A 13136-nucleotide genomic window follows, 5' to 3' on the forward strand; every position below is an offset into this window, starting at 1 on the left:
CAAATTAAAAACCCTAAAAATAGAACAGAACTGAAACAGTAAAAAAATATATCAGAGAGACCAAGAGAAGAGCGGACCCCTACAATGCTTTTTCTCCTTCCTTTATAGCCGATCCTCCTTCATGAAAAACGGGTCACACCTCAACCAATACGTATGCTCCACGCTCCTCTCAATCGTGTGTTTCCCTTGCACGAGTAGCAAATGCACTCCAAAGGAATCTCCAGCCAGCACTACTAACAACTTCCAGCTCACCAAATTGATTAAGGGACGTGTTTGGCTTTTTCTGTATCGCACAAAAATCGGTTAGGGTTGGTGTTTTGGTTGGTTTGGTCACAAAATGAACCGTGGGTGAGGCTAAGGTTTGGTGGTTTCGACCGAAATCGAAGGACGGTCTGGATTGGCGAAAGGATTCAGAAGGATCGGTTGAGATGAGGGTTTGGATGGGTGAGTTGAGGAGCTAGGGTTTGCAAGTATCGGTTCTTTTCTTCCTTGTGATTTCACGCGTCTGAGCTTCCCTTTCTCTCAATCACTTTCTTTCTTTTCTTCTTTGGATTGGGCTTCTGATTTGGTGATCAGCCTAGTCTTTTTCTTTCTTTCTTTTCTTGGACAAAATCAGTAATTGGGCCTGCAAAATACAAAACCAGCCCATTAGCACTTAAAATCAGAATCCTTCATTTCTATGCAATTTTGGGGTTTATATTATACACAAGATACTCTTTCCATTTATATTTTCTCATTAAATCACATGTTCCAAGTCACATATCATAAACTTATCACACCCCCAAACTTACATTGTTGCTTGTCCCCAAGGAACAATTTCCAATCAGCGAAACAGTAAGAATGATTACTCATCAATTCTTATCATCACATGTAACCTCATTCCCAATCAAACAGATTTTCAAGATAATTCCAATGATCAAACTCATGACCTAATTCACAAACTTTGTACATCAAAACAACAGCAATTGAATCAACTAATCAAATAGCTTGAGTAAACATTCAATTCATCAAAACCACTAAGCAAACAGTGTGCACTTCATGTTCAAGAATGTCCTCAATGGCTAATGGAATAATATCAGAGAAGATTTTTGATTTTCCAATTCTTAACAACAGCGAACAAAATTATCACAACAAGTAATTTAGGCAAGTATAACGGCTCACTTCCTCCTCACATTCTCACTCAGTGTTTCAGGGATCTGTTTCTCTCCATACCTCACTAGGAATAGCCTTGACATAGGCTTGATAAGATGCTAAAGTTTCCTAAGTGCAACAGCAAGTTAAGGTTTAATCAAAAGGGACTTGCAGGGATTGTACTTTGGCTGAGGTGCGGGTATGATATTTGTGGGAATGATGTCTAAGTAGTTGTGATGAAAAAAAATACAGCACATATCAGAGGCACTGGTCTAACAGTCTTAGTGGCTACTTTTCCTACTGTTGAGTACTTTTTCTTTTTCTTCTATTCACCAATTTTTTTTTTAACAACTACATCAGAAAAGTAAACACTTAGTTCTAAGTAAACAACAACACTTTACATTTTTCTTCAGCCAACAGTAACTTGCCTCAAGATTTTTTTCTTTAATTTCTTTCTTGTTTTCCATCACAACTACATGGTAAGGTGAGACTATGGATGGGTTTCATTGTGGTTACACAAAAAACAAGGCTCAAGCACAAATGGGTTTCCAATGGTCAATAATTCCAGGATGGCTTTTTTGGCTCAACAATGCTACACGAAAAAGAGAGCCCTTATCATTTCAAACCAGAACAAATGCTACACTTAATCAACTAAGCATCAAACCAAGTTCTGCCTCATCTACCCAAGTGAAGATCTCTCATGAAAAAAAAATCATTTGTTTAAGCCCAAATCCTTACTGGGTTCAATTACCATCTCAATCACCTATTGATCCAATTTTCTTCCCTGCCTCAGTCCATTAACATTATCAATCTCTTCCTGATATCATCCCTTAGCCATCTAAACACTCTTCTCTCAATGTCTATATTCACACAACTGACAGCTGAGCATTTTAAAAAAAAAAATCCAAGCTCCTTAATCAGAATCCATCTGCTCTTATTTCATGCACAAAATTTTGAAACAAGAATTTTTTTATTATTATTATTATCTTTTTAATCACAACTTTAACTTCTAACTTTTCAAACAGCAAACAAAATTCTAATTTTAAAAACAACAAACATATTCACAAAAAATCACCACAGCCAATAAAAAAAATTTAAAAAGCAAATATGGTACTCTCCCCCAAACTTGAGTTCAGTAGTGTCCTCACTGTGCATCCAACAGGTTATAAAAATTTACAACAAATCAGAACAATGTAACCTGAGGCTAGAAGATGTTCTGACCTATTCTTCTTTAAATCTGAGTCTCCAGACTCAAATTTATCCACATCTTCAGATTCAGATTCTGATCTTTCCACTTCATTCTCTTCCTCATGCTCACTGACTTTTTCCATAACAGCTTTTAACCGCGGCCTTCATCTCTTCCTTGAGCTAGTTGATGTGTCTTCCTGCTTGGTAGGTTGAGGAGGAGTGTCCTCTTTCTTTGTAGGTTGAGGAGGAGGAGGACCAGCTGTTGTTGCCATAAATTTTTCAACCTGAGGATCAGCAAAAACTGAAGAAGGTGGCCAAGTTAAACTTTGAGGAAATGGAGGCAAACCAGGAAAATTTACAAAAGTTTTTTTCAAAAAATCATTTAACACCCTATACCTTTCTGCAATATAATCATTTAATCTGGTTCTATCATACATGAATGAATAAAACTGATCATATGCTTTTTGAAATAACAAATCATGTTTTTGATTATGATCATGCATTTGTGAGATTAACATGTACATATGTGTCAGATCATTGTTCAACCAACCACGGGGGAAATGATTTAAAGTGGGAGCATCGATTTGCTCAACATGCTTTCTAATATTTTCAATTTCCTGTTGCCTAGAACTCTCACCACTAGGAACAGATTTTCCTCTCTTTTTTTGAGGAGAAGACTTCATCAACCACTTTCTTTAAAGAGTTCAACCTCTAGAATAGGTTTCAAAGGCATTTCATGCCTTGCAGAAATATTGCCAAGTCTTTGGCACCTATCACACTTGTGAACATAAGAATTGACATCATTAAACAAGGTTGGCCAATAAAGACCGGACTGCAGCACCTTTGCTGCTGTCCTCATGCCACCAAAGTGACCACCATATGGTGAGTCATGGCATTGTCTAAGAATTGCCTATTTTTCTTCTTCTAAAATACATCTCGTAATGATCTGGTCAGCACATTTTTTAAACATGTAAGGTTCATCCCAGAGGTAAAATTTACTGTCATGTATCAACTTCTTCCTTTGTTGATAACTCAACTCTTTAGGAAGCACCCCACTAACTAAATAATTAGCTATGTCAGCAATCCATGGGGTTGTGTGAGTGGCAACCAAAAATAGTTGCTCATCAGGAAAAGTTTCTCTAATGGCTTGCTCAACTACCCTTTCACATTGCTGCCCTTCATTCAGCCTAGACAAGTGATCAGCCACTTGATTTTCGGATCCTTTCCTATCTTTAATCTCCATATCAAACTCTTGAAGGAGAAGGATCCACCTAATTATCCTAGGCTTTGAATCTTTCTTTTCCACTAAATATTTAATGGCTGAAAGGTCAGTATACACAATGACCTTGGTGCCCACCAAATATGATCTAAATTTGTCAAAGGCAAACACCACAGCTAACAGTTCCTTTTCAGTCACTGTGTAATTTAATTGGGCTCCATTTAAGGTTCTGCTAGCATAGTAAATAGAGTGAAAAACTCTATTTTTTCTTTGTCCTAACACAGCCCCCACTGCCCAATCACTTGCATCACACATTAACTCAAATGGCAGTGACCAGTCAGGGGCTATTATAATGGGAGCAGAAATCAACTTCTGTTTTAGCTCCTCGAAGGATTTAAGACAAGCCTCGTCAAAATGGAAAGGGGTGTTGATTTCAAGCAAATGACTAAGAGGCTTATAAGTTTTTGAAAAATCTTTTATAAGCCTCCTATAAAAACCAGCATGTCCAAGAAATGATCTAATTCCTTTTATGTTTACAGGGGGTGGCAGTTTCTCAATCTGATCTATCTTGGCTTTATCAACCTCTAAACCAGCTTTAGAGATCCTATGTCCTAACACAATGCCTTCCCTCACCATAAAGTGACACTTCTCCCAATTGAGGACCAGATTTGTCTCCTCACATCTCTCAAGCACTCTTTCCAAATTTTCTAAGCACTCTTTGTAAGAGTCCCCAAAAACACTGAAGTCATCCATGAAGACTTCCATAACTGCTCTATCATATCAGTAAAAATGGCCATCATGCACCTTTGAAAGGTGGCTGGTGCATTGCACAGCCCAAAGGGCATTCTCCTAAAGGAAAAGATGCCATAGGGACAAGTAAATGTGGTCTTTGGCTAGTCCTCAGGGGCTAAGGCTATTTGATTGTAATCTGAATAGCCATCTAGAAAACAGTAAAACTCCCTACCAGCCAATCTATCCAACATCTGGTCAATAAAAGGTAAGGGAAAATGGTCCTTCCGAGTGGCTTTGTTGAGTTTTCTGTAATCCATACAGATCCTCCAACCAGTGACAGTCCTAGTGGGTATTAATTCTTTCTTCTCATTTTCCACAACAGTGATCCCACCCTTTTTAGGGACACACTGCACTGGGCTGACCCAGTTACTGTCAGAAACAGGATATATAATCCCAGCATCCAGCCACTTAATAATTTTCTTTTTTACTACCTCCTTCATAATTGGGTTAAGTCTCCTTTGCTGCTCTCTAGAGCTGCTGGTTGGGTCACTAAAAAAGATTTTATGCATGCAATAAGAGGAGTTAATACCTTTTATATCTGCCAAAGACCAACCTATAGCCCTCTTAAATTTTTTTAGAACAGCCAACAACTGTTCTTCCTCTAAAACAGTGAGCAGATTGGACACTGTGACAGGCAGAGTGTCTTTTTCTCCTAAATAAGCATACCTAAGGTGATTAGGCAGAGGCTTGAGCTCTAACACAGGAGGTTCTTCAATTGAGGGTTTGGGAATTTTTAAACCTCTCTTGGCCAATTCTAAGGACTCAAAATTTTTATTTTTCCAAACCACATCAGATCTGGAATTTAACCATTTAACAACTTCCTCTGAATCAGTTTGACTGATTTCTAGACCCTCAAAACCAGAAATTTTTAAAGAGTCTAATGCAGACTCATGTAAAAATTTATCTTTGACTACACAGTCAATGATATCTAGCCTAGAACACTCCTCTATGTCTCTTGGGTATTTCATGGCCTTCAAAATATTGAATTTTACTTACTCACCATTGACATTCGTGGGCAATTCACCCTCTTTAACATCTATCACAGCCCCACCAGTGGCTAAGAAAGCCCTTCTTAAAATTATAGGCACCTCTCGGTCTTCCTCGTAGTCCAAAATAATAAAATTAGCAGGTAGAATAAATTTATCTACCTTTACCAAGACATTCTCTACCTTCCCTTCAGGATAAACTAGGGACCTATCAGCCAACTGTAAAGTTACAGTGGTAGGATTCGGCTCTCCTACTTTCAACTTCTTGTACACACTCAGAGGCATTAAATTGATACTAGCACCTAAATCACACAATGCTCTGCCTATGTAATGGTCTCCTATGGTGCATGGGATTGTAAAACTTCCTGGATCTCCTAATTTGGGAGGTATCTTGCTAAGCAAATATTGACTGCTCTCTTGTGTAAGAGCAACAGTCTCAAATTCTTCTAGCCTCCTCTTTCTTGAAAGAATTTTCTTCATGAATTTCACATAAGTAGGCATTTGTTCTAATGCATCCACGAATGGAATGTTGACATGCAACTGTTTTAGGAGGTCTAAAAATTTCCTAAATTGATTGTCTTGCCTCTGTTTTTGCAACCTTTGAGGAAAAGGGGGTGGGGGTCTATTTGAGACAGCTGGTGTCTCAACATTTGACTGATATGCTTGACCCTTTGGAATGGACTTTTCCATGGGAATAGTCCCTAAAGATGGGTCTAGTTGAGTCTGAATTTCTTGTTCAACCAGAATAGGCAGAGGATCACTATTTGCAGCCCCTTGGGGCTGCAATGGACAACACGTGGCTGCACAGGTTCAGGATTTACATCTTTTCTTGTTGCACTTTTTCCTCTTCTCTTTTTTTTTAATGTGGAAGGTCTAACCACAGCTTCTGGCTGATTTACAGATCTGCCATTCCTAAGCTCTATCATGTGACATTGCTCATTATTCCTCCTAGGCTCTTCAGTGTTACTAGGCAAAGTACCAGGGGGTCTGCTATTCTAAGTATTTGCTAAATGGCCTAGTTGGGATTTTAAATTCCTCAAATATGCAGGAATACTTTGCACAACAGCTTCCAAGCTATTTTGCTTAGTTTCATTCTTAACCAAATATTCCCTCAACAAAGCCTCTAAGGAAGAGGTTGAAGAGGGAGACATCTCACCAGCTTGGTTTTGAGTAAATGAGGCTGAAGACTGAGCAGCAGGTTGCTGCCTTGGAGGTTGTTGGAAATTTTGAGGAGGAAAAGGTGGTCTTGTTTGGGCATTAGAAGGTCCAGCTTGCTGCCCTTGCCCTTGGAAATATTGGGGCTGTTGATTTTGTCTCAACCTTGATTAAAATTATTGGAAAAATTATTTTGGTTTCTATTTTGGTTCCCCACATAGTAAACAGATTCTGGGTTTGATGGGAAGCTACCAAACAAATGTGGCCCACCACAGAAAACACAAGTTTCACCTGTGTTCACTGCATTGACTTGAGTTTGGGGTAATGGAACTTGAGGTGTAGGCATTGGAACTTGAGGCTGAGACAATCTTGCCTCAATGGCTTGTCCTTGGGTTCTCACTAAAATGGATAGTGCATCAAACTTGGCTGAAAGGGCTGTTACAGGATCTACCTCATGCAAACCAGCTACTCTCCTTGGCTGATTTCTCTCTTCAGGCCATTGGGCATAATTTTGAGTCATTTGTTCCAACAACTCATGGGCTTGATTAAAAGACATGGACGTAAACATGCCATTAGTAGCAGAATTTGCTAAGGCTCTGTTTTGAGTATTCAGGCTGTTGTAAAGGGTTTGTAACACTGCCCAAGAGGGCAAGCCATGGTTGGGACATTGCTTAAGAAGGATCTTAAACCTCTCTCACACATTCACTAAGGTCTCACCATCCTTCTACATGAAGTTGGTGATATCACATCTGGTTTGCACTATCTTGTTGGATGGGAAAATTTTCATGATAAATTTTTCAGCCAATGTGTGCCAATTGGTTATGGAGTTGGACGGAAGGGAGTTGAACCACTCTTTGGCTTTGTCAGCCAGTGAGTGAGGGGAAAGCTTCAATCTCAGCACATCATCTGAGATGTTAGGATTCCTAAAAGTGTTGGCCACTTCTATGAAATTCCTAAGGTGCTTATGTGGGTCTTCCATCAGTAGACCGTGGAACTACCCCATATTTTGGAGAATGGTGAACATCACAGGTTCTAACTTAAAGGGCACTCCATTAACAGGTTGGGCAATACTTGGGTCTAACTCATCCAACACAGGTATGATGAAGTCCATCATGGACCTATCATTGTCATCTATTATTGGTGGGTTCTCTATCCTCGCAGGGCCTCCTTCATTCCCATTTACACTTCCTAAATCCTCCATTTCTTCAAAATCTGGAAGTGGGATCTGCCTAGTTGCTCTTTGGGTTCGTCTCCTCACTCTAAAGGTCCTTTCAGGTTCAGGGTCAAAAGATTCTAAGAAAGGGTGTGGAGTTAAACTCATGCACCCTTTTTACTAAAAAAATTTAAATCTACCTAGCTTAAGCAAACAAAATTCCTATTCAGTATTTCCTTAAAAAAAATCAAACAACCAACCAAACAGAAAAGAATTTGAAACACCAACAGTAACCACAAACAGATAGTGTTATAGAACAGTAAAAAAAAAATTAGACTAAGGGAATGAAACTAGAAATAAAAATAAAAGATTGACATGAAAAAATTAAGAACCAAAGTAACAGCAATGAAATAATAACTAAAAAATTAAATGACAATACAACTATATAAAACATGCAGATAAAACAGAATATCAAAAGAACAAAAATCAAATGACCACTATTCAAGAAAATTCAACAGTAGCTACTAACACAATAAAGAAACAGAATTAAAATTAAACTAAAAATAAAAACAAAAGAAAATGGAATTAACTCGGAAACAACAATCACTCAGAAAATTGACAATGTACGCCTTTGATCCCCGGCAACGGCGCCAAAAACTTGTTGCCTTGCTAACAGTTATGTAAGTGAGCGCGCAAGTATACGTGACAACAAGTAATATAGGGCTTTTTGTGAATCCCAGTTATCGTTACCACAAGGATCTTTGGCGTTTTGACTTGGAATAAATTGGTAATTGCTAAACAGAACCAAAAAGATAAAATTAAATAAAATTAAATACTACTGCTATTTTACACTAAGTGCAAGGAAAATATTTTTGAGAAGATTTTCTTTTTCAAATAAAGATTCGCTTGTTGAAAGAATTATTAACTGACTGGAAAATTAAATTAATGGCAGAATTGTAAACTTTTTTATGATTTTCTCTTAAATGTTAAAACAGAAAATTAACTTCTGATTTGAGCAAAAATACAAAGTGACAACAAAATTGATTTTAAAAACAGAGTTTGAAAACAAGTTGGGTATCAATTTCTCCTTCCCTCATTTGCCATTAGGTTGCTTTGACAGAAAATAGATGTTGCTTCTAGCGTAACGAAAATACTAAAATAACCATTGTTTCCCAACAACAATTTTTTCCATAAACAACAGATGACATATCCCTATGTCACTGTTATCACAAGACCTTGAAGCACCATTTCCTTAAGTTACATAGGGGTAACTTTATCCCTGGAGCCATACCTATTGAGAAAGATCTCTCAACTTTCCATGTGCTTACAGTGGGGTCTAATGTGAATTATTTCTCAATAATTCCACACCACTAGGAGTAGCCTATGTGTGGCCATCACATAATAAACTCAACATAACAAACACACAATAAACAAACTGGAAATCAACAGTTGTGTAAGATCTATGGGTGCGTAAGATCTATGGTTGCGTAAGATCTATGGTTGTTATCTGTCTGATTGGAAAATAATATTAACCCGTTTGAGGCATTAAATACTTGTGTATAAGACAGTTGCTTGAATATCTACCAGTTATTTGGGCACATGTTATCTTGTGTTCAACCTTTTTTTGCCCTGGAGCAGCTTTCAGGGAAGTTCAACCTTGAGGGAAATATTGAAATGCAGGTATATGGCTGGCCCAAAATATTGAATTGTATACGTGAATGATAAATGAGATTATAGTAATCTCTTAGCTAATGGATGCAAGTATTCAATGGAGCATGTCGATGTTAGTTCTTCCGCACCAGGTGCTGCATTACAAGTAGATATTCAGGCTTCAAATTGTAGTGGTTCTTTGCTTTTTACATTAGGGAGTTGTACTTGATACCCAAGAATATGTTGTAATTTGAAGGAGATTTATTTTCCCCCTTATACTTTTTTAATGTTTTCAGGAAGTGGGTACTCCCTTCTCATTGCTCAGATGGAACCAAAAATTATAAGAACAGAGCTCTTAGAACTCTTTTTTATGAAAATAAGTTTCCAATAATTACTGCAGAAGAAAAATAGTTTCAAGGAATATTTATAAACTGGCTTGACTGATTTAAATATAGATTTCATTACTGTTTGATTAATTTTCCTTTTACTTTTCTCTTATTAGTCTGGCTCAGGATCCTTCCTTAAAATCGAAATTGATGATCCTGCTGCACAAGCCATTGAGTTCCTTATACTTTATGAAGCTCAGAATAAGTGGTGTGCTTTTCATAATCTTGTTTCCTTTCGTTTGGTTTTGGTTCCTTTTGTTTTTAATTTTTTTTGCAAATATAGGGAAAAAGGGCTAAAAATGCTGACCTATCACAATTTTATAAAATTAACTACAGGCAATTATATATGTATGTCCTATAAATGGGAAAATATGACACATGTGTGATGAATGCACAACGCATTCTGTGATGAATGCAGTTGGAATTTATGGTCTGCAGCTGTATCGGTATGGGGAGACTGTTTCTATACCATTCTTTACAGAGACATGGAGACCTGATAGCTTATATGAAAAGATTCAAAGAAATCGAATGATGGGACTGCACACACTTTGCTTGTTAGGTTATTGTCTCTTATTCATGCTTTAAACTAGTGCTGCTGTTATACATTTTTGTGCCTCTATCACTTCTTTATTGAGAAAATTAATCTAACATGGGTCTTCTGCACCTATATTGAACCTAGTTGTGTGATTATGTTTGTAAGTGTTTGTTCCTGCACTTGTTGATCAGCTGAAAACTCAAAATTTGTTTACTATATTTATTATTTTCTACTACTTGGAATGGAATACCAAAGCCTAGAGTATCGTATTAACATCTAAACGACAGTTAACCGTAAAATTATTTTATTATTTTAACATCAGAAGAAATCTTCCTTTTTTGTGTTCTTATAACGTTATTAAGTATTACTTCTTGTTCATGAACTTTATTTGGCTATATTTTTATTCAGTGTCACTTGCTGAAGACATCTTTTGCACTCTCTTAAGTTAGTGTTCGGTAATTATTTTTTGTTTCTCTTTGCAGTTGCACTCTTGCAGAGGGTGTTTCCTGCTCTGCTCAAACTTAATAGAGAAAGAAAGAAAGAAAGGCTCGCTAAGTGGTGACTAAGTGAAGTGATATATATGTTGAATTCTATTTAATCTCCAACAAATCCCCTTCATGTATAATATTCTTATTGTTCTTGGTTTCATTTAGCTTTGTAGATCGGCGCAGTACAAATATTAGTGGTTATTGTTTTTTGCTTAATAAATCGGGATATTTAATCTTGTAAAGGATATATATAATTCTTTGAACTTCGAGTTGCGTTACAGTAGTGCTTAATAAATCGGGTACATATTCCATATGTATTTATTTTTGCTACTTTTTTGTTGTGTGCTCAGATGCCTATGTTTAAGGCATATTGCTACTTTTTTTTTGCTGTGTGCTCATATGCCTATGTTTATAATAACATGTTTGATTATAAACAATAAATGTATTTATGATTAATGAAATTACTGCAAGAATTTGAGTCATATTATATAATTTAAATGCATTTTACAATTCAGTGGCTGTTTAAAATATTTATGTTTACAAAAAAAAAAAATTATATTCATTGAAACCATCACAAAAATTTAATTTTAAAAAAAAAATTACATGATTTAGCGACGGTTCAAAACCGTCGCTATAAAAAATTATTAATTTTTTTCTAATAATCAATGGCGGTTTGTATATATTCTGCGTCGGTTTGTTTTTTCGCGTCGGTTATTCCGGCAGTTACTGTAAATGGACGCTAAATTTTTTAACGTCGCCAGTTTCTAAGTCGGTTATGAATTAGCCACTGGATTTTTTAGCGGCGGTTTGAACCGCCGCTAAATCTAAAACAAACTGCCGCTAAATCCCGCTTTTGGTGTAGTGAGGGGCTATGCCCCAATACAAATAGAGAAAAACAAAAGACATAAAACAGAAGGGAAAAAAGCGACAAACAGAATCCCTGCACAACTCAGAGATACTGAAGACTAGAAACTTCAGTTGTATGCAGCATCCTCCAAACCTGGATCTAGAATATCAGCAGCAAGAAAATTAATTAGTTCCCTTGGAGGAGAAGAAATAGTACGAAGGCCAGGAGGGTCATTTAGTGCCATTTTTCTTATCCTGTCTGCGCACTCATTGCAGATCCTAGGAACAAAATTAACCAAAACAGTCCAATCCTTATTCAGAAAAACTCGAATCTTAGCTACCAACGGAAGCTCTCGAGTATCATTACCAATATTGGTAAGAAGGCTAACAGCTTGAAGAGAATCTGATTCCAACAAAATACTTTTCCAACCCAAATTCCAAACGAAAATTAAACCATAGAGAATGGCCCATAGTTCAGCTTGAAAGGGGGAACAAGAACCTATGAATGCAGAAAAACCACTAATCGAGGCACCCTTGCAGTCTCTTAAAAGACCACCACACAAAGCCTTGTTGATAAGAGCAGCCCCATCCACATTTAGCTTTAAAAAACGACGATAAGGAGCCGTCCAAGTAGAGAGCAAATGAGAGCATAAAGGATTCGAACCAGAACAGACTAGAGATCTATTCTTAGTACAATACCTACTTTCCTCTATAAACTCAGAAATAAGTAGAGAAGGGTTATCCGGTCTCTTGAAATTCTCTTCATAAAGTTCCTTATTTCTCCAAGTCACAAAGAATTGCAAATATTAAAAAAATAATCCCCCCAATCCCTCCTTGATCTATTACTTTAGTTCAGGTTAGAAGACATCCAATCCTTGAAGGAACAAAGGCTAAAGAAGCCTTGAGGAAGGGGTTGCACAAAAGGTAGGAGCCAAACCTTTTTTGCTTTTGGGAAGTCTCTGAATACATGAAGACAAGTCTCCACTATTACAGGGCATGAGGGACAAGCATTCAAGGAACCACTCCACTTGGCTATAAGCTCCTTGGTTGGCAATCTTTCATGCAACATCTTCCACATGTGGAACTTCACCCTCTCTTTCCCTTTCCATTTCCAAATTCTGTCCTAACAGCTACTAGGAGATGAGGAAACCGAACTCAACCAATTGTTGTAAGCTAATTTAACAATTGATTGACCTGGTTTGTAGTTTTTCCAGTCAAGAAATCATCACCTTCTTCTGCATCAGGGTGAGGGATAGCCAGGATTCTATTCACAACATTAATATCAAAATGTTGTAATAGATATTGGATATTCCAACCCTCCTCAACAACAAAGGAACTGTGGTTTATTTTCATATTAGAATCTTCAACCGATGGAGGAACTACAGCTAGAGAAAGGAGGTTGGAAGAGAGGCCAGTCCAGTTGTTCTTCCAGAAGTCAATTTTTCTCCCATTGCCAATCTGCAAATTTAGAAGTCAACAAAAATATATACTTGTCTTGGCAATACTCAACCTCAATCCTGAAATCTCTTCATAGAACAAGAGACACTTCAAAACAATATGCATTTGATCTTCCCTCGCCTCAACAAATAATAATAAATCATCAGTGA

General features: G+C 37.2%; 1 protein-coding gene and 1 non-coding gene across 2 annotated transcripts; one reads left to right on the top strand and one right to left on the bottom strand.

The window, feature by feature from the left end:
* Positions 1 to 5322: 5322 nt before the first annotated feature.
* On the bottom strand, positions 5323 to 6242 carry LOC133299874 (uncharacterized). The gene is made up of 2 exons (XM_061499371.1): positions 6195 to 6242; positions 5323 to 6096 (listed from the first exon to the last, which is right to left on the bottom strand). Exons 1-2 carry the CDS (start codon positions 6240 to 6242, stop codon positions 5323 to 5325), a joined length of 822 nt encoding a protein of 273 aa, XP_061355355.1.
* Positions 6243 to 7121: 879 nt separating this feature from the next.
* On the top strand, positions 7122 to 7227 carry LOC133299881 (small nucleolar RNA R71). Its single transcript, XR_009749992.1, has one exon. It is a non-coding gene; the product is annotated as a small nucleolar RNA R71 (small nucleolar RNA).
* The last annotated feature ends 5909 nt before the right edge of the window (positions 7228 to 13136 follow it).

The sequence above is a fragment of the Gastrolobium bilobum genome, unplaced genomic scaffold, assembly GCF_033153095.1.
Source record: "Gastrolobium bilobum isolate Gb01-03AN ecotype WA unplaced genomic scaffold, APGP_CSIRO_Gbil_v1 utg27539, whole genome shotgun sequence".
Taxonomy (NCBI): domain Eukaryota; kingdom Viridiplantae; phylum Streptophyta; class Magnoliopsida; order Fabales; family Fabaceae; genus Gastrolobium; species Gastrolobium bilobum.